Source organism: Pipistrellus hanaki (genome assembly GCF_964339955.1).
Source record: "Pipistrellus hanaki genome assembly, chromosome: 13".
NCBI classification, from domain to species: domain Eukaryota; kingdom Metazoa; phylum Chordata; class Mammalia; order Chiroptera; family Vespertilionidae; genus Pipistrellus; species Pipistrellus hanaki.
Genome location: NC_140515.1, coordinates 26,746,803 through 26,771,930, shown reverse-complemented (window position 1 = coordinate 26,771,930; position 25,128 = coordinate 26,746,803). Strand labels below are relative to the sequence as shown.

Sequence of the window (25,128 nt, the reverse complement as noted above, 5' to 3'; positions counted from 1 at the left end):
CCTGGCACCGGAGCGCGCCCGGCAGAGCCGAGCAAGATGGAGGCCGCGCCGCGGCCGCCGCCTGGGCTGAGGCCGCCGCTGGCCGGAGCGCCGAGCCGCGGCGCCTAGGTCGTCGCGCCAGAGCCGGACCCGCTGCCCCGGACCGGGCCCAGGTGGGTGTCCCCGCACGCCGTCCCCGCGGCCGCAGCCTCCGTGTGTGTGCGCCCGGCCTGGGCGCGGGGCAGCCCCCCCCACCCCATCCCCGGCCCTCCCCGGCCCGGCTGCTCGCCGGCGCCCAGGGGGCATCTCCCGCCCGCCACCCGCCCCTCCCAGCCCAGACTGCCTGCCCACCCTCGTCCCCTGGGCCTGGCAAACCCCGCTCTGCCCAGCCCCGGCGTGCCAGTCCTAGGCTCCCTCCCGGCTTCTGAGGAACCCCCCACCCACCCCGGGTCCAGACCCTGCAGCAGTCCCAGCCTCCGGCCCCTCTGTAGCCTCACCCTGATCCCTCACCGTTAGACCCTCACACCAGCCCCCCTCCCTGTCCCAGCCCCCCATCACCTTCCCAATCCCTCCAGGGAAGCCCCTAAGATCCCCTTCCTACCCCATCACAGAAGCCCCCACTCCCCTCTCCACAGTCCTCTCCTGGATACCCGATACCAGACCTCCTACCCCTAACACCAGCCCCCCATTCCCTCCCGAGCCCCCTCTCTATAGCCCCTCCCTGCTAAACCCCCAACACCGACCTCCTCTCCCCACTACCAGCCCCCCATTCCCTCCCGAGCCCCCTCTCTATAGCCCCCCGCCCCTGCTAATCCCCCAATACCGGCCCCCAGCCCTCAGCCTCCATGCCCTCTCCGCATGGTCCCTCTCCACTCCCCTAATACCGGCCCCCACGCTCCTTCCCCAGCTCCCCGCGACCACTTCCTAACCCCCCATCCTAGCTCCCCTATCACCATCACGGCCCCCTCCCTCCAGCCCCCCAACTTCCACACGGCCCCTTCCTAAGTCACCCATTGGAGATCTCTGCCCACAGACAGCGAGCACCCAGCCCTCTCCTGACCCCCTGCTAGCTCCCCCGCTCCAGCCCCCGGGGCTCCCCGGCCCCGCCCCAGGCCCGGCCTCAGGGCGGCTTCTCGGTGCGTCCCCAGCTCCCGCCTGGTCGGTCGGTCCCGGGCCGGCGGCCCCCGCCAGCCGCCGCCGCCGGCCCCGCCCCCGGGCACCATGCTGCCCTCGCAGGAGGCCTCCAAGCTCTACCACGAGCACTACATGCGGAATTCGCGGGCCATCGGCGTGCTGTGGGCCATCTTCACCATCTGCTTCGCCATCATCAACGTGGTGGTCTTCATCCAGCCCTACTGGGTGGGCGACAGCGTGAGCACCCCCAAGCCCGGCTACTTCGGCCTCTTCCACTACTGCGTGGGCAGCGGGCTGACGGGCCGCGAGCTCACCTGCCGCGGCTCCTTCACGGACTTCAGCACCATCCCGTCCGGCGCCTTCAAGGCGGCCGCCTTCTTCGTGCTGCTCTCCATGGTGCTGATCCTCGGCTGCATCACTTGCTTCTCGCTCTTCTTCTTCTGCAACACCGCCACGGTCTACAAGATCTGTGCCTGGATGCAGCTTCTGGCAGGTAAGGGAGGGGTGGGGGTGGCGGGACCCCTGGAGCAGGGGCTGCGGAAGGGGCTCCCTCCTTCTGGGGCCCATTCTTGGGGGGAATCAGAGACAGACTCTGCTCCTCTGTCTGAAAACACACCTTTGGTTGTCCCTCAGCAGGGAGGGGAGCATTCTTAGGAGAGAGACGCCTTAGGAATCGGTCTTTGGGGCTGTGGGGTTGGACATGGGCAGGCTGCGTTGATGGATGGGTTAGAGTTATGGTTGAGAGTCTCTGAGGGTCTCGGAGACACTTGGTTGGCTGTTTTAGGGGAAATGATGACCAGAATGAGGAGCGACTCTAGGTGTGAATGATGTTTGTTGTATTGGAAAAAACAAACAAACTTAAGATGGTGACTCAAGAGATCTGACTTTGACCTTTCACTTCCTGACATCATCAACTTGGATCTTTCACTTTACTTCTCTGGGGTTCAGTTTTTCTCATCCATAAGACAGTGGAGAGGATTCCAAGAACAAATGAAAGAGCGTCTCGTAAACTTTAAAGTGCTGTGCTAAGATATAGGAGGAGGCTGTCCGTCGTGTCTATTCAGTGTTTGAAGAGTGGGCAGTTGGCAGCACCTGGACTGGTCTCCATTCCCCACTCTCACTCAATGCAGGGAGGAGGGTTCTGGTGCCATGCCCAAATGGAAATGAACTCCTAGGACCCTCTGAAATGTTTGGCTAAGACAGACATCTTACCCTAAGAATCGGAGAAGGGCCCTTGGGAATAAAAATTGCTGAGGCAGTTTTTCAGGATCCATTAGAGTCCCCCACGCCTGCCCGCCTTCCGATCGAAGACAGATTTTGAAGATTCAGCAGCTTGGGCATTTGCCTAATTGCAGGCAGAAAAGAGAGTTGGGCTAGGAAAAGTGGGGCCAGAAGATGGGGGAGGAGGGCTGATGACGGCTTGGAAAAAGTCTGGAGCCCTCCAGGGTGAGAGGGAGAAGGGGAAATACGATGATCATGCAACAGAGATACTTTTTCAAAATAAGCACCGCAGAGCATTTAACAAGTGTTTTATTATTATTATTTATTGATTTGGGTGAGAAACATCAATTTATTCTTTCACGTACTTTATGCATTCATTGGTTATCTATCTGTGCCCCAACTGAAGATCAAACCTACCACCTTGGCCTATCGGAATGACACTCTCACCAACGGGGCTGCCCACCGAGGGCCAGCATTCAACAAGTGTTGGCCCCTTCAAAAGAGTCCCCTGGAGGAAGAATGCTTTCTCACTCGTCGATTTTTCCACTGCTGAAATCCTTGTAGGGAATTATCTTTGGTGCATGGGGTGTATTCTCTTGAAGGTCTTCCTTGAGGGGAAACTCCTGTCTTTAAAGGAGGAACATGATTTTTTTGGAAATGGCTGGAAGTTACTCAGGGACAAGTGTAGAAAATACGATGGGTGATCAAGTTGACAGTTGTCACTTGGGGTGAAAGCCAAGGAGTGAGGGCGAGATCTTGAGGCTGGTATGCTTTCCAAAGGGCTTTCTACACATGCAGGCAGGGGGGACCATGCTACTGGGAGAATTGCCCAAACGCCCAAAAGAATGACTTTGAACAAGTCAGTGCTTATTCAGATATGGACATCCTCTAGGCTTTTTCAGTCCATTCAACTTAGATTTTTTTTTTTTTTTTTTTTTTTTTTTTTTTTTTTTTAAGCAAGTGAGAAAGGAGAATTGTAGGACATGGGACCTCTCTCTCCATATATCTCAGTGGTACCCAGAACATGATTTTGTGTATTTAAATTCTATTCTCCTTCCAAAGGCAAGTTGGAAAGAATATAGGTTCAGTTGAAACCCCCAGTTCTTCAACCTTAATTTGGAGTTTGCAGATGGGTTGCTGATTTCTTGGCCTCTTAATTCTCTGTAATCCACATGCGTTTAATCTTGGGGACTGGGTGAACTGTTCCACAACCCCCGTGTAAATATAGAATTTCAGGGATCTTAGAGATCAGCTCCTTCAAATACCACCTTCCCCGCCCCCATTTATTTATTTTTTATTTTAAAACATATTTTTATTGATTTCAGAAAGGCAGAGAGAGAGAGAGAGTGAGTCCAATGATGAGAGGGAATCACTGATCTGCTGCCTCCTGCATGCCCCACACTGGAGATCGAACCTGAAACCTGGGCATGTGCCTTCATCAGGAATCGAACTGTGACTTCCTGGTTCATATGTCTACACTCAACCCCTGAGCCAGGCTGGCCGGGCCTCCTGCCTCCATTTTATTTTATTTTATTTTCAATTTTGAAGAACTCAGTTTATTAACTGACCAGATTACAAAAATAACTACGGTTATGATAGCTAAGATATCTTAGTTCATCTTTCTAATAAGCCTATTGATCTGGTCTTCCCTGTTCCCAGCATCTCCACCTTCTACAAAATGGGTGGTCTTCTTCTTCATCCCACCCCGAGGAGAAGATAACTTGGAGGGCCACAGGAAGTTGTTCACTTCTTTGAAATGCTTTCCAACAGTGTAGATCTCATGAATCAGATCTTCCATGCAGATGATGCCATATTTACCAAGAGATCGAGCAATCAATGAGTTATCTGTCAGGGCAGTTAGTTTTTTGTTGATTTTGGCATAACAACGTTTGTAGATCAATTCATTTACCGACTTCAGATTTGGGTACCTCCAAGCAATGTAAGGCTCCACGATCCTCAGCATGTTGATGGGAGTCTTGTTGAGCTTAGCAAAGGTGCCGCTGAAGATCTGGCCAAGGCGGAGAAGCTGCAGTACCTTTCGGCTCACACCACTGATACCTCTGATCCTGATGACAAATGCCAATTTGGGTTCGGCAGGTACGTAGAAGTTGCCGGCTTTTCTTGCCATCCTAGCCATCCGAATCTCGTCCTGTACATCTGCCTGTACTCCTTGTGATAGTGCTTCGCTTTCTCATAGATGAGCTTCCTTCTTGCCTTTCCAAGCATCTTCTGGGCAAACTTCTTTCTTAGGTGCTTGATCTTCAGTTCTGCGAAATTCCTTCGCTTTTTCTTGAGAGTTTCTGGCACAGCAGGAGCCTTCTTCTTCTTCTTCTCTTCTGCACCCTCCATGGTTCCAGCCGGAAAAGAACCTGCCCCCATTTTAGAGAGAAGAGACTGAGCCTAGAGAAATTATGGTCTTTCCCAAAGTCACTCAGCCAGTAAGTGAGTAAATTAGTCTCAACTCCTAGCCCAGTGCTCTTTCCCTTGTGTTACTGTCCCACCCTGAGGGCTGTTATCAGAGTTGAGCAGTTGATTCCATTTTGCTTAGATTTCTGAGTTGATTCCTTACCTGCTTTGTGATCATCCTTATGCTATGAGTTGTGATACTGAGATCATCCCTGTCTCCAAGGGTTTGAGAGCATTTTATAAGGCTATAAAATGCAATTCCTTCTCTTAAGCTTACCATCTAGTTAGATCATTACATTGGTCAGCGGTCTTTCACTAGCAAGTGACAGAAACCCAACTCAAACTGGCTTAAATAAATAAAATTAAAAAAAGAGAGTATCCCTGAACAGTATGGCTCAGCTGTTTGGAGCATCATCCCATGTACCAGAAGGTTGAAAGTTCGACACATGCCTAGGTTGGAGACTCAAGCTCTCACTTAGATGTTTCTTTCCTTCCCTTCCTTTCTCTCTAAAAATAAAATAAAACATTAAAAAATATTAAGTAATAAAGAGGGTAGTGTTTTTGACTCATGTAACTTAAAAGTCAAGAGTATCTGGCTTCAGCTGAAACCAGTTTGGCTTGGTGGAGAGAGCGTCGGCCTACGGACTGAAAGGTCCCGGGCAAGGGCATGTACCTTGGTTGCGGGCACATCCCCGGTAGGGGGGTGTGCAAGAGGCAGCTGATCGATGATTCTCTCTCATCGATGTTTCTAACTCTCGATCCCTCTCTCTTCCCCTCTGTAAAATATTAATAAAATATTAAAAAAAAAGAGTATCTGGCTTCAGTCATGGATGGATCAAATAATGCCATTATAAAAACAAAAAACAAAAGAAAAAACAAACACAAATAATGCCATTATAATATGTCTCTCAGATGGATCAAATAATGCCATTATACTATGTCTCTCTCCATTTCTTTGTTCCTTTGTGTTGGCTTATTTTTAAGCTTACTTCTCTCTTTTTTAAAAAAAATATTTTTATTGATTTCAGAGAGGAATGGAGAGGGAGAGAGATAGAAACATCAATGGTGAGTATCATTGATTGGCTGCCTCCTGCACACCCCTTACTGGGGATTGAGTTCACAACCCAGGCATGCACCCTAGACCAGAATTGAATCTGGGACCCTTCATTCCACGGAGGCATACAAGCCAGGGGAAATCTGCTTCTCTTTTGAAGCTTATCAATGCTGAAAAAAGAACACCTGTTACTCAGCTTTGGTCAGGTGTCCACCTCTTAATTAATCTCTGGAACACATGGACTGATACTCTAGGTAAGGCAAGTGCAGACAAAGTGGAAACTCAGGGCAACAGAGGAGGCTATGGGCTTCCTTGGAAGGTGAGACTCGAGCAGGACAGGGTGTGGGCAGGTGTGAGGTGTGGGAGAGCATTCTTAGTGGAGAGGAAGAGCATGGACAGAGGCACAGAGGTAAGAAAGCCGCATCTGGATGGAACGTGACATCCACGTAGGGGAATAGCAGGAGGGAGGAGAGGCCGGGAAGGAGCAATAGGGCTACAATGTGCAAGGCTCTCAATACTGCATCAAGGAGTGTGGACTCTACTCAGTAGGCAGCTCGAAGTTGCTATTACTGTTATTATTCTTCAGGAAAAACAGTTAATGTCTTCTGAGCCTTTACTAAATGCTTGACCATTTGCTAAACATTTACATGCATACTATTTTCTAATCTTCACAGCAATCCTATGGAATAGGTGCCATTATTAATATCTTTTTAAAGATATCTTTTTATTTATCTCAAAGAGGAAGGGAGAGGGAGAAAGAAACATCAGTGATGAGAGAGAATCATCAATTGACTGCCTCCTGCCTTCTTGCACAGTCTCCTACTGGGGACTGAGCCTGCAACCCGGGGATGTGCCCTGACTGGGAATCGAACCAATATCTCCTGGTTCATAGTTCGACGCTCAACCACTGAGCACACCAGCTGGGCAATTTTTGATATTCTATAGATAAGGACCCTGAGCCTCAAAGAGGAAGAAGTCATGTGTCTAAGGTGGTTAAGTGGTGGAGCCAGGATTATAACTCAGTTTTTCTGACTCGAAAGCCCAAGGATGAACATACTGTCAAATTACAGTGGGGTGGGCAGGGAGATATGGGGGAGATGAGAGATCAACCGAAGGACTTGTATGCATGCATATAAGCATAACCAATGGATGCAAAACTCGGGGGGGGGGGGTAAGGGCATGTATGGAGGGGGGGGCAATGGTAAGATCTGTACACATATAATACCTTAATAAAAAAAAGAAGAAAAAAAAAGAAAGCCCAGGGATTTATAAAGGAGCATTAATGGGGGGATGGTGGCAGGATGTATTTGCCAGAAGGGTTGAATGCAAAGTGGAGGTTCTGGAGGACCCAGGTGGCTCTCTGCGGAGTTAGGGCTCAGCTTTTCAGTGCTTCTCAGGACCCTGCTGCTCCTCCGGACCTGGTCTTTCCCATTTTCCAGGAACACACAATGTGCCAGCGTCTGTGCTGGACATTTTCACACTCATGCCATTTAACCTTCACCTGCTAGAGCGACTTGCCCAGAGGCCACACCTCTAGTGAGAGGTGGAGCTGAAACTTCACACAGTCCTAAGGGATCTAGAGCTGGAGCCCATGGGGTGAATACACAGGTTCCAAGTTACCGCTGTGAGCTCCGTGTGCTCTGTGCTTACCTGTGGGTGGGGTGAGGTTAGCCAAGGGGCGGTTGCTGGCTGGAGTGGACACTCAGGTTGGAAGCCTGGTGAGGACCTGAGGAGGCAGTGTGGGATAGTGGTTGAAGAACAGAGAACTTGCCGAAACCGGTTTGGCTCAGTGGTAGAGCGTTGGTCTGCGGACTGAAAGGTCCCAGGTTTGATTCTGGTCAAGGTCATGTACGTTAGTTGCGGGCACATCCCCGGAAGGGGGTGTGCAAGAGGCAGCTGGTCGATGTTTCTCTCTCATCGACATTTCTAGCTCTCTATCTCTCTCCCTTCCTCTCTGTAAAAAAATCAATAAAATATATCTGCCACTTCCCAGTTGTGTGGGCTTGGATAAGCAGGTTTTCCTCTCTCACTGCATCTGTGTCCTTATCTGTAAAATGGAGATTATTATTGTACCTGCCTCAAAGGTGGTAGAAAGAAATAAACGAAACGATGGGTATAAAATGCTGAGTATGGTTCCTGGTGTACAATAAACACCCAGTAAACGGCCATTGCTGTTTCTGCAGCACAGTCTGAGTGAAAAGTAGTTGGTCAGGAGTCCTAATGCTCTGGTGGAAGAGTTTGGACTGATGGTCCAAGACCTTGAGAAGTCATAAACTACCCGCTGGAAAGGGTCTTACCAGTCAGCTGGTCTAACTCCTTCACTTCACAGATTAAAAAAAAAAACTTGAGTCCTAGAGAAAAGAGACAAGTTCATGGTCACAAAGTGAGACCCTCTATCCACAGAAGGGGGGTGATTCTGACCACAGCTCCTTTAATCCTGAGTGCCTACTATGTGCCAGGCACTGCCTGGTGCTGGAGTCACAGCCGAGAAGAGTGTGTGTGAGATGGAGTGGGAGATGAGGAGACTGACGGTGGAGGTGGCAGCAGGGCTGGTTGGTGAGATCGCCCAGCCTTCCAGATGTGTGTCCTTAATCAGCGGGGGCCTCTGGGCCAGGAACAGCCAGGACGAGCTTCTGTCACTACAGCTAGGAATACGTCTTCACATTCCTCCCTATTTTTTTCTGGTTGTTTCAGGTTTGGTTCAGGATTTTACTCATCCCAATTAAGTCTTTGTTCATGTGTATAACACTGCTAAGCACATTGGGGGAATTCTTTCCTCCGTTCCTCTTTCCCTCTCCCCTAACCCTCCCTCTCTTCCTTCTTTCCTTCCTCCCACCTCCTTTCCCTCCCATATAAGAGTGTAATTCAGTGGGGTTTGTTTTTTTTGTTTGTTTGGTTGGTTGGTTTTAGCATATTCACAGAGTTGTGCAACCATCACCACAATCAATTTTGGGATATTTTCATAAATTCATGCCCTTTAGCTATCACTCCCTAAACAATTTCTCCATTAGGTTGCTCAGCCTCTAAGCAACAACTAATCTACTTTCTGACTCTCTGTATTAGCCTATTCAGGATAGTTCATATCAATGGAATCATACAATACATGGTCTTTGTGACTGGCATCTTTCACTTTGTGTAATGTTTCTGAGGTTCCTCATGTGGTAGCATGTATCAATATGTGATTCCTTTTTGTGACTAATATTCCTTTTTGTAGATCTATCACATTTTGTTTACTTATCCATCAGTTGGGCTGCTTCCACCTTTTGGCTATTATGAATATTGCTATGAACATTTGTGTACAAGTTTTTGTATGGACACATTTTAATTTCTCTTGGGTATGTACCTAGGAGTGGGATGGGTGGCTCAACGGCAACTTTATAGTTAACATTTGTTGTTGTTGTTGTTGTTGTTAATCCTCACTTGAGGATATTTTCCCATTGGTTTTTAAAGAGAGTGGAAGGGAATGGGAGAAACAGAGAGAGAGAAACATCAATGTGAGAGAGAGAGACATCGATTGGTTGCCTCCCACACGTGCCCTGACCAGAGCCAGGGATCAAGCCTGCAACCAAGGTACACGTCCTTGACTGGAATCAAACCTGGGACCCTTCAGTCCTCGGGCCAAAGCTCTATCCACTGAGCCAAACTGGCTAGGGCTAGTTATCATTTTGAAAAACTGCCACATTGTTTTCCAAAGTGACCGCACCATGGTACATTGCCACCAGCAGTGCATGAGGGCTCCCGTTTCCTCATATCCTTGCTATTATCTGAGGTTTTTATTATAGCCATCATACTGTGTGTGAAGTGGTATCTCATTGTAGTTTTGATTTGCATTTCCCTAATAATTAGTGATGTTGTACATCTTTTTATTTTATTTTTTTTAAAGTAAAATGTTCCCATTTTACTTTAGAAGTTATATAGGGAGAAAATATACACAGATATTATTATTATTTAACTTTCAGTGGGAAATTACAAATGATTTTTTCCTTCTTGCTGCTTTTCTGTGTTTTTAAATTTTCCACTATACTTGTACATATTTACTGTACAAAATAAAGTAGAACCACAGGAAAATCCAGTGTTGGACTAAGAAATTATTCTCTATAAGTAGAACATTAAGTCACTGAAACCAGGATATTTGAGGGTATAGGGGGCTTTTAAAAATATTTTTGTATACCCCAGTGACTAGACATTATATAAGTTAATATGTGATTATCCCAATAAATCCTGCACCCAGCCTAGGTATCAGAATATTATTGACTATATTCCCTATACTGTAATTTACATCCCCATGACTACTCCACAACAACCAGTTTGTCCTTCTTAGTCTCTCACCACCCTCCTCACCCCCCATCTGGCAATTAACAAAAAGTTCTCTGTATGAGTCTGTTTCTGTTCTTGGTCATTTTATTTGTAGACTCAACTGATCGATATGTACTTATTGCTATTTTATTGTTCATATTTTTTTTCCTTCTTCTTAAATAAAACCCTTTAACATTTCATATAATGTTGTTTTGGTGGTGGTGAACTCCTTTAACTTTTTCTTGTTGGGGAAGCTCTTTATGTGTCCTTCAATTCTAAATGATAACTTTTCAGGATAGAGTAATCTTGATTGTAGGTCCTTGCTTTTCATCACATTGAATATTTCTTGCCAATCCCATCTGGCCTGCAACATACCTCTTGAGAAATCAGTTGACATTCTTATGGGAGTTACTGCTTTTCTCTTGCTGTTTTATTTTTTCCTTTTTTAATATGTTTTTATTGATTACTAAGAGGAAGGGAGAGAGAAATAGAAACATCAATGATGAGAATCATTGATTAGCTGCCTCCTGCACACCCCCTACTGGGGATCGAGCCTGCCACCTGGGCATGTGCCCTTGACTGGAATTGAACCTAGAACCCTTGAGTCCACAGTCCAACACTCTATCCACTGAGCCAAACTGGCTAGGGCTCTCTTGCTGGTTTCATGATTCTCTCTTTGTCTCTAACCTTTTGCATTTTATTATGATGTGTCTTGGTGTGGGACTCTTTGAGTTCATTGGTTCATCTTGTTTGGGACTCTGTGCTTCTTGGACTTGTATGTCTATTTCTTTTACCAGGTTAGGGAAGTTTTCCATTATTGTTATTATTATTATTTAATCCTATATTGAGAATATGTTCATATTGATTTTACAGAGAGAAAAAGGGAGAGGCAAAAAGATAGAAACATTCAGTGTGAGGGAGAAACATTGATCAGTTGCCTCTCTACACACCATTACTGGGTATCGAACCCACAACCTGGGTATGTGTCCTGACCAAGAATTAAACTCATGATCTTTACATGCTCCAGCTAACTGAACCACACTGACCAGAGCTCCATCATTATTTTTTAAAAATAGGTTTTCAATTTCTTGCTCTCTCTTCCTTTCAGCACCACTATGATGCAAATGCTGGTATGCTTGAAGTTGTCCCAGAGACTTCTTTTTTACAAAAAAATTTTTATTTGAGAGAGAAACATTGATTGTTGTTCCACTTGTTGATGCATTAGTTGGCTGCTTCTTGTATGTGCTCTGACTGGTGATCGAACCGTCAACCTTGATATATTGGTGCTACCCGGCCAGGGCTCCAGAGACTTCTTACACTATCCTCATTTTTGGATTCTTTTTTCTTTTTCTGTTATTCTGATGGGGTGTTTTCTGCTTCCTTATCTTCTGAATCACTGATTTGATTCTCTGCTTCATCTACTCTACTGCTGATTCCTAGAAATTATTCTTTATTTCAGTTAGTGTATTCTTGTTTTCTGAGTGGTTCTTTTATGGTTTTCTTTTTTGTTTTATGCTGTTGAAGCTCTCTCTAAGTTTTCTACTCTACTCCTAAGTTCCTTAAGCTTCCTTATTTTGATCTCTGCATCCAGTAGATTTCTTGTTTCCATTTTGTTTAGTTTTTTTTTTTTAATCCTCACCCGAAGATATGTTTTTATTGATTTTATTTTTAAATTTTTATTTATTTACTTATTTTTGTTAATCTCACTGAAGGATATTTTTCCCATTTATTTTTAGAGAGAATGGGTGGGAGGAAAGGTAGGGGAAAGAGAGAGAGAAAGAGAGAGAGAGAGAGAGAGAGAGAGAGAGAGAGAGAGAGAGAGAGACAGACATCAATGTGAGAGAGATTCATCAATTGACTGCCTTTGCCACTTGCCCTGATCGAGGCTGGGGATTGAACCTGCAACCAAGGTACATGCCTCTGGGAATAAAACCTGTGACCCTGCCCAGTTGGTGTGGCCCAGTGATTGAGCATCAATCTGTGAAGCAGGAGGTCATTGTTTGGTTCCTGGTCAGGGCATATGCCTGGGTTGTGGGCTCCATCCCCAGTGTGGGGCGTGCTGATGGCAGCCAATCAATGATTCTCTCTCATCATTGATGTTTCTGTCTCTCTCTCCCTCTCCCTTCCTCTCTGAAATCAATAAAAATACATTAAAAAAAATAAAACTACCACAGATGGTAGCATACATCATCTTGCTTTTGTAAGTGAACAATACACCTTGGAGATGGTTTCATTTCAGTATAAAAAGAGCTACTTTTTGTTCAGAGCTACATAATATACTTTTGTATAGATATATCATCATTTTTTAAATCAGTATTTGTTTAGAATATTTTGCTACAGTATTTCAATGGGTTATGTACATAAATAATTTGATACATATGTACATATAGAATGAAGTTGCTGGATTAAATGGTCTATGGATTTGCAGTTTAGTCCTCCACAGAAGTTGTTACACTCCCAGCAGCAATGCTTGGAAGTCCCTGTTTTCCCACATCTTTCCCAACGAAGTGTATTATCAAACATTTTACTTTTGCCAACCTGATGGGTAAAAAAATGCTGTTATGTAGTATTCTTATTTTGAATGAGGTCATACACTTTTCACATGTCTATTTCCTATAGACCATTAGTTCATATATATTTTTCTATCAGTTAATGGTATGTTTTCTTCTTCATCTGTAAAGACGGAAAGGCCTGAGGCTGGGGGAGGTAGAGGAAGGGAAACACTGGGACCCACGGAGGGGCGAGCAGGAGTGCTGGGCTGAGGACAGGCAGGAGTTGCAGATGATCCTGGTTTTCTTCTTGGAAGGTTGCGTCTCTGTAGTGGCATTCCCAAAGGACACGGTAGGAAGATCAGGTCCGTTTGGGAGATGGTGAGTCTGAGGATTCTCTGGGAGGTGCAAGAGGAAAGGTCTGACAAGCAATTGCACGTTCAGGTCTGGAGCTGAGGAGAGGTCTCAGCGGGAGATGGAGCTGTGAGGCAGCACCTCAGGATGCTGAGTGGGGGTGAATGTGTGGAGGGAGGCAGAAGAGGAGACACCCTAGAAACACCAACACGTAAGGGGCAGGTGGAGGAGGAGTCAGTTAAGGAGGCTTGGAGAGAGGAGCCAGAGCAGCTGCTCAGATTAGCATCGGAAAAGCTGAGAAAGGTTGCTGGGTTCGGTCCTAGGTTAGGGCACATACAGAAGGCAACCGATGGATGTTTCTCTCTTTCTCCCCCTTCTCTCTCCAAAACCAATAAAAATATAATTGTAAAACATAATAATATTAATAGTATTCATCTCAATTTTGTCACAAAATATAATAATACTGACTTCTTGGAGCAGAGTAAGTCGCTGGGTGTCAGGTGATTGGATAGACAAGCCCCTTCCCCTAGTAGTCTCAGCAGGGACTATTTTGTCCCCCAGGGGACATTTGGCAGTGTCTGGAGGCTTTTCAGAGAGGAAGGGCGTGGGAGAGAGATAGAAACATCAATGGTAAGAGAATCATTGATAGGCTGCCTCCTGCATGCTTCACAATGGGAGACAGGGCCTGTAAGCCAGGCTTGTGCCTTGACTGGGAATTGAACTGTGACCTCTTGGTTCATAGGTCGACACTCAACCACTGAGCCACACCAGCTGGGCTAGAGACATTTTTATGATGACTGGGAGTGGGAGTGGCACTGATGTGTGGTGGGTAGATGCCAGGGATGATGTGAAATATCCCACAATGCACAGGATGGTCCCCCGCCATGAAGAATGATCAGGCCAAACATAAAAAATGCTGCACCCTGCACTTGTGAATGTGTCTTGCTTGAAGCCGCCAACTCTTCAGCCAGCTGATTAGTTTCAAGAGACTTGAACTTGGACTCTGAAGACCTCAGCCTCCCTTTCCTCATCCAGCAGATGGGGATGCTGAGGGCTGCCTTGCCTGTAGTCATTCCACCTCCTGATGGTTGAGCCTCTTCTTCCTGGTGTAGGCTGTCCCTCGTGTCTTTTCCTCTCTTCCCAGCCGTCCAGAGAAACCATCTGATTTGCTGTCCTCCATTTGCTGGATTTCTGTTGTCTTCCATCCCCAGAGCAGCCTTTGGGGCCACAGAGCCACCCCTAAAACCCTGCAGAGCAAAGGAGGCGGAGAAAGAGAGAGACCCGGGGAGACGCACTCCGCGGCCAGCTCCTCTGAGCACCCCGTTGTTCGGGGTCTCAGTACTTCGTCTGTTTCCTTCCGCTTGGTGCGTGTGGACTGGTCCTATTCCTCCCCAGGCAGCTCTGCCCCCGATGTCAGAACCCGTGCCTGCCAGCGTCCCCAGCCCCTGCACAGGGCCCGGCGCTCAGGATTCCTATGGGGAGTGTGCAAAGGGAGAGCCAGAGAAAGGAAAGGGCCAAGAGACAGATACAGGGAAGGAAGAGAAGCCAGGAAAGGAAGAGAGGAGGGGGGGGAGGAGTGCTGAGTGAATGTGAAATTAGATCTCACCGAGAGATCTAAACTGAAGAGGCAAGAGCCAGGGTCAAAGGTCGAGTGGAGACTGAGACTCGAGCACCATGCAGACTAGCTAAGAGGGGGATATGAAGAGAAAGATGAGAGATGAGAAGGGTGGAGAAAGAAGGGAATGGGCATGCGATTAGAGACAGAGACAGAGAGAGGCGGTAAATGGCGAAGCAGAGAGACAGAGGCTGGAAGAAAACCTCTGAGGGCTGAGCGCGGGATTGCAGGTTCTCTCGGACTGAAGGCCCGAGCTGGAGCAGCGCGGCTGGGAGCTCTGGATGCTGGAGCGGTTTCCATGGAGACGAGGAATGCTCCCCGCGGGAGAGGAAACACCGAACCCCCGAGGGGAGGGCTGGAGAGAAGGAGGAGGGGCTCCCTGGGTTTGTCTTCCCCCCCCAGGCTCTTTCCCATCCCTGCCTCCTGCTGGGGGTGGGGGTGAGGGTGGGGAGGGAGGCGGATGGTGGGAGGCACCGAAGGGCTGCGTGAGTCCGCTCCTTTTCTCTCCTCTCCCCTCCCTGAATGAAGGTCGATTCTCCTCCCTTATGCAAAGTGTCAGGGACATTTGGGGAGACGCGTCCAGCCTCCTCCGTAGGCTCCTCCTCTTTGCCGCCCAGTGAACGCTGGAGCACCCGGGGCTCAGGCCTGAGCCTCCTCTTCAGGTTCCCGCTGTGCCCAGTCCCGGGGATTTGCACGCCCACAGCTCCGCTGGCTACATCTCCAGCACCGATTCTCCCCCTCACCCACCAGCCTTCCTCTCCGTTTGAGGGCCTGACGGGTGCCTCCAAACTTGTTGAATTCCTTAACTCGCCCAGCTCCTTCCTGCCGCAGGGCATCTTGCATTTGCCATCCCCTTGGCAGGAACTCTGTTCCCAGCACTGAGGTGGCCCACCTGTCCCAGGAGGCGGGCATGGCAGAGGGAGGAAGCCCTGGGTGTGTGTGGTCCCCGTGCTGTGCAGGAACTCTGCATCAGCAAGGGACACCACCTAGGGGCAGGGGGACACTGTCTGTCACAGGGAGGGGGGGTGAGGCCAGAGGAGGCCAGCGGAGAAAGGGGGGAGGAAGGGAGGAGGCCCCGCCTCACTGTCAGGCAGGAGTCTGGGTTCTCAGGAGGAAGGTTGGCAAAGCGTAGGGCCCCCACCCTATGCTGGAAACTAGATGGACAGTGGGTAGAGCTGACCCCCACCCCCACTTTGTCATTGCTGTCCTCTAAAACCCAGGCTAAGGCCCTGGCCGGTTTGGCTCAGTGAGCATCGGCCTGCAGGCTGAAGGGTCTTGGGGTCCATTCTGGTCAAAGGCACATGCCCGGGTTGTGAGTCCGATCCTCAGTAGGGGGCGTGCAGGAGGCAGCCAATCTGATTCTCTCTCATCACTGATATTTCTATCTCTCTCCTTCTCCCTTCCTCTCTGAAATCAATAATAATAATAATAATAATAATAATAATAATTTAAAAAGCCAGGTTAAGCACTCAGTTGGCTGGCATGGAACCTTTAGGTTTCAGACACAGTAATAACCCTGTCGCTGGCGGGACCATCACACACCAAGATGGCAACATCAAACCACACAGTCTCAGGTCACAGGGCTGCCAGCACTGCAAGGGGAGGGAGGAGCAGAGGACACCGCCTCTGGGGCCTAATGAACCTGGTTGGCTCTGATTGGTTGTATGGGGCATGTGTCCCTCTCTGAGCCAATCAGTTATCAGAGAAATACAATGTGCTGATTGGCTCACCCTTGAGTCCCACTCAATAGGGTAAATACTTGGAGGAGCCCAAGAGATGGACCCAAGTGGGTCACTAAACACAGAGGGCCAGGGTGCCCAGCAAGGTATCAGCAGGGGCCCATTTTGATTCAAATGCTTTTTTTCCCCCCAAAGAGGAAGGCAGAGAGTGATAGGAACATCAATGATGAGAATCAGTGACCAGTTGCCTCCTGCATGCCCCTCACTGGGGATCAATCCTGCAACCAGGGCACATGCCCTGACTTGGAATCTAACTGTGACCTCCTAGTTTATAGGTCAGTGCTTAACCACTGAGCAACACCGGCTGGGCCAAATGCTTTTCTTTTCTTTGCCTTGCCCTCATCTGAAACCAAGCCCCTCCTTATTTGCTTGATTATTATCATGACTAGTTTGAATAGTAGCTACCATTTATGCAGGACTCACTGTGCCAAGCACTTCACATTTACTGCTTGTTGTTGTAACCTTTACGGTTACTTGAGAGCCATCATTACCCCCATTTCACAGATGAGGAAACTGAAGCTCAAAGGTGACAGAACTGGCTCGAGATCACACGTCTAGGAAATGGCTGAGCCACGATTCGAGCCCTTTAGGGCTTTTCTCTAACGGCTCTCTCTCTCCCCTCACCCCCCACCTAACGTGCAAGCTTCACGAGGCGAGAGTCCAAGTACCCTCCCCGCGCCTCGTCCAGTGCCTGGCACAGAGCAGGCCTTCCGTAGATACTGAGTGAGTGAATGCCTGGCGCTGTGCTATGTGTCTTTCAAGCGCTACTTCCTTTAACCCTCACAAGCAAACCACCTTGGGAGGTAAGCATTCACTCTGATTCCCATCACCCAGACAAACAGGAGGCTCAGACCCCATTGTTCTCACTCCAGTCTGTGCACAGTGCTCCAACTGTGTGAATGAGGACATGCTTCCAGCATCCTGACGGAAACGACAATATCACTCAATAACTATGTGTTGAATGAACAACCTAACTAAATCGATGGTGATGAGGCTGGGAGAGGGTGAGCATGGCCCAGGTGGGAGAGGGTAAACATAGGTGAAGGGAGGTGACCGTGGTCTGCTACTTCCTCATGCTTCCAGGAAGGGGCTGATGCGAAGGGGGAGGGAGAGGGTGTGATGGGTCCCGGAAAGCCCCTGCTCTTCTGGGCAGTCGGTGTCCTTCCAGGCCCAGGAGTTTCTGGAACCCACAGGAACCGGGGGGCAGGCCTTTGGGTTGCTGGGCGGCGTGAGGAGGGCCCCTGGGGGTCCCCGGGCTCTGAGGAGTAACCATCCCCTCTGCCTTCCTTCCTGACCGCGGGGCTGGGCCTCGCGCCCTCAGCTCTGTGCCTCGTGCTGGGCTGCATGATCTTCCCCGACGGCTGGGACGCGGAGACCATCCGGGACATGTGCGGGGCCAAGACCGGCAAGTACTCGCTGGGGGACTGCTCGGTGCGCTGGGCGTACATCCTGGCCATCATCGGCATCCTCAACGCCCTCATCCTCTCCTTCCTCGCCTTCGTGCTGGGCAACCGGCAAACCGACTTGCTTCTGGAGGAGCTCAAGCCCGACAACAAAGGCGAGTGCACGCGTGCGTGTCCTCCGGCGGGCGGGGGCGGGCGGGGGCGGGCGGGGGCGGGCGGGCCCGTGAAGGCTGATGGTGATGCAGGAGTTGGGGATGGTACAGACAGGATGATCGCCTTGGAAACAACACGGCTTTATGTCTCGGATCCGAGCCCACCAGTGGGCATAAGCCCATGAGAAACTTGTGAGAATGGCCTTGGCAGCTGGTTCCAAATAGCAGAGACTGAAAGCAGCCTACATGGCCATGGACAGGAGGGTGGGCAGGCGGATGGTGATATATTCCTAACTGAAAAGGAATGAGCCTCAGTTTATAGTAACAGAATGGGCACCCGCTGGAGACATACCACGGAGGGGGTGGGGTGGAGGGGAATAAAGTTCCAGACGACGACACAGTGAAATTTATATTGAGCTCAAACACCAAGCACCACTAAGCAATGTATAGTTTAAACACAGTTATTTATGGTGATACAGGCAGTTTAAACAAACAAACAAACAAATGAGAAATATAAATGGTAGAAGGGTGTGTTTGGGATGGATGAGGGAAGCCAGGAGCAGATGTGGACAGGTAGGTGTAAACACATTATTGATAGAGCTACAGGGGTTTTTTTTGTTTGTTTGTTTTTTAAAAAATATATTTCATTGATTTTTTACAGAGGAAGAGAGAGGGATAGAGAGTTAGAAACATCGATGAGAGAGAACCATCAATCAGCTGCCTCTTGCACACCCCCTTCTGGGAATGTGCCCGCAACCAAGGCACATGCCATTGACCGGAATCGAACCTGGGACCCCTCAGTCCGCAGGCCGATGCTCTATCCACTGAGCCAAACTGGTTTCAGCGAGCTACAGTTCTTGAATGGTGCTTTATACCTAGTATATTGCAAATATATATATATATATATATATATATATATATATATATATATATATATATATCCTATATAATAAAAGGCTAATATGCAATTCGACCAAATGGCAGAACAACCGGTCACTATGACATGCACTGACCACCAGGGTGCAGACCTTAACACAGGAGCTGGGCTCACAGCTGGTGAGTGCAGCTGCGGTGGTGGGAGCCTCTCCCGCCTCCACACCAATCGGACATCCCCCCTTCCCCCCCCCCCCCCCCCCGCAGGGCTCCTGGACTGCGGACTGTGAGAGGGCGCAGGTCAGGCTGAGGGACCCCCCCTCCCCAGTGCACAAATTTCATCTAGTATATATATACTAGAGGCCCTAGGGGATCGGCCTAAGCCAGCATTCGGATATCCCTCTCAGTCTGGGATCCCTTCTGCAGTCCGGGACCCCTCACCCCTTACTACTCGCCTGATCGCTGTTCCTTAGCTCTGGTCGAGAGGTGGGAGAGGCTCCGGCCACGGCCCCTGCGCTCTCCAGCCGTGAGCCCGCCGGGCTTCTGGCTGAGCTGTGCTCCCCCTGTGGGAGCGCACTGACCACCAGGGAGCAGCTCCTGTGTTAAGGTCTGCCCCCTGGTGGTCAGTGCGCATCCTAGTGACCGGTCATTCCACCAGTCGTGCTACCATTCGGTCTATTTGCATATCAGGGTTTTATTATATAAGGTATATATATATATATATATAATCAGGTAACATTAAAACACAACAAAGAAACAACTTTAAGGCCAGAACCTTAGGGGTTGTCACTGTTGTCAATACTTATCTTCAAACCTGATCTGTCCCTTCACGAAACAGAGAGTCACGTTAAGTGCTATGATGACATAGAGCAGGTATCATCCTAAACAACCCTCCTCCCCCCTCTCAGCTCGATTACTGTGCTCCACTCTGGAGCATGTTGTAAAGATCTGTATATCATTCCATGGAGAATCATCTTGCCCTTTGTATCCAGTGCTTAGCATCACGTGAAATAAAGGAACTGTGCTTTTCTTACCATTCTCCTTTTGAGGGGCTCTTGGTGAGATTTCCAGGTTTTTACTATCACTGGCAAAGCCACAAGGACCATTTTTGTCTGTGTCTTCTTAGACACAAGTGTCTCCTTGGTGCCTTTCCAGAAGTTAAATTGCTCACTTACCATTGGAATGACAGTGCCAGATGGTTCTCCGCGGGAGGGCTGGTCTTCTGACCCAGGGGCCCGCCCTGCCCCCGGGGCCAGGGGAGACACTGCGCGGCCACGGCGGACAGACAGACCCCCGTCTGTCTGGGTGTGCGTTCCCTGCTGTGAGAAATAGTGGTCATTTTCACAGTCACACCCTTCCGTGAGCCATTAGCGTGAGCTGGGCCTGTGTTTAGCACTTTCCATTCATTATATTCATCTCTTGGAATCTCTCCTCTATAAAACAGGGATAATGGTGGGGAAGACGGTCTCATTTGGCGGGAGGTAGTTTGGCATTGGGGTGGAACCCTTAGACGGTGGAAGCTGTTCATCTATGTTGGAAGCAGGCTGAGCTAAGGGGTGACTTCACCTCCGTGAGCCTCAGTTTCCCGCATTCACAAAATGGGTGTGATGAAAACGTGCCAAAGATAGTGTACACATACATATACTCACGGTACCACGGGTTGTCCTGTGAGGAAGATTATGCCTGCAAAGGGGCGTGTGGCTTATGCTCTGTGAAAGTTGCCACTCTTCCCCACTCCCCATCAGGTGGGCCTCATGACCACCATTTTACAAACAGGAGGTCCAGTCACTTGCTCAAAGCCACCTACGTGATGGATCCAGAATCTGAACCCAGGTCCAAGTCCAGAGACCCAGCTCTGGCCCCATTGCCTGTCCCCCTTCCAGCCCTTCCCGGACTGCTAGCTGCTAACCTAAGCTCTGAGCCTCCCTCTCCAGGATATCCTGCTATCCTGAGGTTTCTGTGGCCTTGGTATGAAGTCAGGGCCTGCCCTCTGGTGGCAGCTTCCAGAAGTGCATGACTAAGACAGCCATCTGCCTTTTCTGGTGTGAGGTGGGCCCAGCCCACTCAGCGTCCTCTCCTCCCTCCCCCACCAGGCACCCTGATAGCTCAGTGTTAAAAGCGACATCAGAGATCTCCGTCCTCATGAAGAGCTCGAGATGGCTGAGACTCTCCGTTCAGTTCTAAGCCAAAGACCTCCGGGACAAAAGGGAACAATAAAACACATGGCCACAACGCCCAGCATTTAGGATGTGCCAGACACTGCGCAGAGTCCTTGGCGGGTGTTCTGTACGCCTTTCCGACCCTCAGCAGCACCCTGTGAAGGAGGCTGTTCTGCCGTCGTACAGATGAGGAAGTTGGGGCTCAGGGAGGTCCACTGGCCTGCTCAGGGCCATCCAGCTCGTCTGAGGCCCGGGTGGGATTTCAGAGCCTGGGCACCCACCTCACACCACGCTGCCCCGTTTTGCCTGAGGATTGTCCAAGGGGAGCCCCAACGCCCTGGTGGTCTCTGACTTTCTCCGATTCTCTCTCTCTCTCTCTCTCTCTCTTAGATTTCGTGAGCTCTACAGTGAGCTCCGTGTTGCGGCCAGGGGGTGATGTCTCCAGCTGGGGAGTCCTGCCCTGCCCAGTCGCTCACTCACAGGGACCCTGAAGGCCAGGATCACAGCCCAGGAACTGACCTGCCCTCAGTGTGTCCCGTCTCTTGCCCTCTCATCCTCCAGTCAAGCTCTGAGGGAAGACCCCAATCTCAGACTGACGTCTCGTCTGCTACCCGCCTGCCAGCTCCAGACTTTGAAGAGAGGTGGAGGCTGGGTGCAGCCTGGGGGAGGGGAGAGGCCCTGCAGACCCTGGGAGGGCCTGGCTCTGCCCCTCCCTCAACTGACCTAAAGGAGCCGGACATCCCTTGGGAGCTTCTCCTCTCCTCTCCCACCTGGCCTGGGGCCCCGCCGTCTCCCGGGGGAAGGAGGCACTCGATCTGGGAGCTACTGCCTGGTCACATCCTTGCCACCTCTGGTCCCTGCCTCCTGTAGAAACTTATTCAAGACACTGCCCCAGGGCAACCAAACTCTTTCCTTTTTTTTTTTTTTTTTTCTTCTTTCCCTTTTTGGCGATGATGGTTCCATCACACCTTTGCAGAGCTCCAGGCGTCACCAGCCTGCTCCCAGCTCTCCTGAAGGAGTCTGAGCTGCACCGAGGGAGAAAGCACAGGGCCTCCCCGTCTCCTGGCGCCCTGTCCGGCCCCGCGTCTGAGAAAAGACACAGGGCCCCAGAAGGAACGGCAGGAGATGCCGGGACTCCGGGCAGCCAGGGCCGGGAGTGGCTGGGCCCGGGGTGGGTCTGGCTTCGCTGCTGGGACGTCCTGCCGCTGACTGGACCCTCGGCCCCAGCTCGTTTTGTACAGCACAGACCCTTTGGCCCTGTTGTTAGGGTTGGAGGTTGGGGAGGGGCCTACCTGTGGGGCATCGGGGGAGGTATCACCCCTCTGCCCCTTCTTGTGCTGCCTGACCCTGGCGTTTGCTAAGGGCAGGGACTGTCTTGCCTCTTTGATACTTTTCTGCATAACTTGAACTTGCAGGTCACCTCTGAACAGGGTACCCCCTGTCCCCATCCCCAGGCCTTGTAACCCTGCCCCCACCTCTTTTCCTCTTGGCCCACCTCTCGCCTTGCGATATGCCCAGGGTCTGCCACCCGATGGGCAGTGCTTGGAGCCGAGGCGTGAGTGTGTGAGTGTGTGTGTGTGTGTGTGTGTGTGTGTGTGTAAGTGTGTGGAGGGGGGCAGATGAGGCGTCCTCTCTCCCCCTCTCCTCCCATGGGGGCATCTCCCTCCTGCTTGGCGAGAAGCAACTGAGGGAGATTTTCAGGTGTTTCTGGACTTCCCTCTCTGCCGCATGGGCCTGGCCGGGGGCCACCTGGCTGGGGGCAAGGCAGCCCCTTTCAGGCCCGAGTCCAGGCGGCATGTGGGCTTTCTCCAGCGTGCCTGCTTCTGGCTGCAGGGCTCCCTGGAGAGGAGCCTGCGACCCCACCATTCTGTCCTGTTGGCTCAGCCAAAGGAGGGGAGAAAAGCATTCGTGCCATGTATTTGCCAACCTGTGTTCATTTCCATTGGAGTGGGACCTGAGAGGGAGGGTTTCCGAGACAGACTCTAGGAATCCCCTGTCCGAGTTCCCCTCTGGACCCAACCCGGATCGGATGCTGGATCCTGATAGGATTCCTCAAACCCGGAGCTCCCCAAGTCCTGACCCTCCCTCCTCCCTGGGCAAACACCTTCCCGCAGTGCTCTGCCCAGCACCGCGCCCCTCTCTTCTGCTCCTGCCAAGCCCTGCACTGCAGCCCCCACTGGCACCTTCCTCAGCAGGCTGCCTGCAGGTGGGGCTGTGCACCAGGGTCCCAGGTGGAAGGGAAGGGAGAGAAGAGCCTTGTGGGAGGGAGGGAGTGGGGGAAGGGGGCAGATCCAAACCAAAACCCAGTGTTGGAAGGCTGCAGAGAGAGAGGCAGGATCAAATGGTTAGGAATGGGGAGAAGACAGAGATGGGAGAAAGAATGAGTCAGGAGAGAGGGAGAAGGAGAGGCAGAGATAGAGCAAGGGGGATGGAGGGCAGAGAGGTCCAGAAATGGAGAGAGGAGAGAGGAAGAGTGAACAGAAGGGGGAACCAGAGGGACAGAGAGCCTGAGGGGGCGGGGGGCAGGGGTGGGGTGGGGTAGGGGACTGGAAAGAGGCATTGGAGTTAGGGAAGGAGGCACTGGCAAGACAGTGGTGGGAGACCAGACTGGGATGCAGGGAGAAGTGGAAGGGACAGGAGAGGAGGAGGAGGAGGAAGGCCACAGGATGCTGAGGAAGAGGGAGCAGCTGCTGCTGTGTGTGCTCTGTGCCCGGGACCACCATGCCATGTGCCTTGTGGAGAGGTTAGAACCTGCCCCCTCAGAGGCCAAGGTCGGCCCGGCGGCCAGCCGCACACCAGGGGACAGAGCAGATGGTTTCTGAGCGGTGAGCGCCCCTGGAGCGGATGGGCGGTAGAGAGGAGGGAGGTTCATTTCCTTGGAGACCGTCTGACAGTGTTTCCATGACACCCTCCGCTCAGCCAGCTGCTGCCCTGGCGGAGGACTTTGGGGTTAGGAAAGCAGCGTTGGGTGGGCTGAAGGAATACCAAAGGAACACAGGGAAGGGAAAGAGGTCAGAGTGGGGACCAAACCACAGCCCTGTCCCTGAGGCTTCCCCAGAGGTGGGAGCAGAGGGGTCACAGGTGCTTTAGCCAGGGCCCCAGGGAAGCCCAGGTGTGGCCAGAGGGCTCCCGGAGCGAGGAAGCCAGAAAGGCCAGGGCACGCTGGCCTCGGGAGGAGGCGGGAGCAGAGAGAGGGCTGTCTCTCGTACTCTCTGGGTCCCTGGAAGCTGAGCTTCGAGCAGCTCTCTGAGGAGCTCCTCCCCATTGGGACTGGGTCAGAGGGTCTGGCGCGCCCCCCCCCCCCGCCCCGCCCCTTCCCCTCCAGCTTTCTCTGCCCGGAGCTGGGGGGACTCTATCAGGATAGGCCGACGTGGCCACAACCTCAATGTGGTTCAGAGTGCTGGTTGGTCAGATCCTTCTGGGTCCCTGGGCTGTGAAAGCTTCCCTCTTTGGGGACCAGTACCCCTGGAGGAAAACATTGATTTCCTGAGGAGAATCGAGAGCCTTGTCACACCCGGAACAGCCGAGACATCGGGAGCCTATAGACGAGGCTGTGGGGGAAATTCCTTGGACTTTTGAGATTTCCTGCCTGGAACCAGGGGAGTCCCCCTTCTCCGGCTTCCAGGGTGGGCTGAGAAAGGGAGACCCTCTCTCTGGAGACGCTGGGAGGTCCCCAGCACAAGACACTTCCACAGGCCCCTGCCAGGCTCAGGGCTAGCCTTTGGGGGGGACTGCAGTTTCCTGAGAAAGGAACAAGGGAGCCACAGTCCTTCCCGGAGCTCTGACCGGCAGACCTCAGAGGGCCTGTGCCGTGTGACGTTAGGATAGCTTGGTGTTGTCTACGCCCCATTAGTAAGTTTTGTCTGAATGTGTCCTCACTGTTCATTGTTCCACTTGGTAACACTTATTTCGGTCCAGACCCCCTTCTGCTGCTGCTGGATTTGAGCTTCAGTACAGGTGGAATGATGTTCAAATAAAGAAACACTTTACATCACCCGTGCTGGCTCCTCTTTCTGAGTCGGCCCCCGGGGGGTCAGGCGGGGTGGGATTCAGCCTGACTCTCCATCGGGTCTGGCTGCGTCATCGTGACAGAGCTCCACCGCGGTGGCTCAGCAGGATGGTTTCTCTTCCCACCGCGCGAACTCGGAGGTAGCCAGACCACGACCAGTGTGGCCCGAGGTGTGGTCAGATACCCAGGCTCTGTCTTCCTCGGTGCCACTTTCACGGCCCAACATGGCTGCTTGGCATCTGGTC

The 25,128-nt window shown here is 51.0% G+C and overlaps 1 protein-coding gene and 1 pseudogene across 2 annotated transcripts; one reads left to right on the top strand and one right to left on the bottom strand.

The window, feature by feature from the left end:
• Positions 1–14: 14 nt before the first annotated feature.
• Positions 15–24,868, top strand: LHFPL4 (LHFPL tetraspan subfamily member 4). The gene is made up of 4 exons (XM_084902016.1): positions 15–152; positions 1,128–1,606; positions 17,609–17,845; positions 21,265–24,868. The coding sequence occupies exons 2-4, from the start codon at positions 1,201–1,203 to the stop codon at positions 21,363–21,365; spliced, it is 744 nt and encodes a 247-aa protein (XP_084758142.1). The 5' UTR covers positions 15–152; positions 1,128–1,200; the 3' UTR covers positions 21,366–24,868.
• Positions 3,852–5,093, bottom strand: LOC311631647 (large ribosomal subunit protein uL30-like; annotated as a pseudogene). The gene has a single exon. The product of its transcript is annotated as a large ribosomal subunit protein uL30-like (transcript).
• Positions 24,869–25,128: the final 260 nt, after the last annotated feature.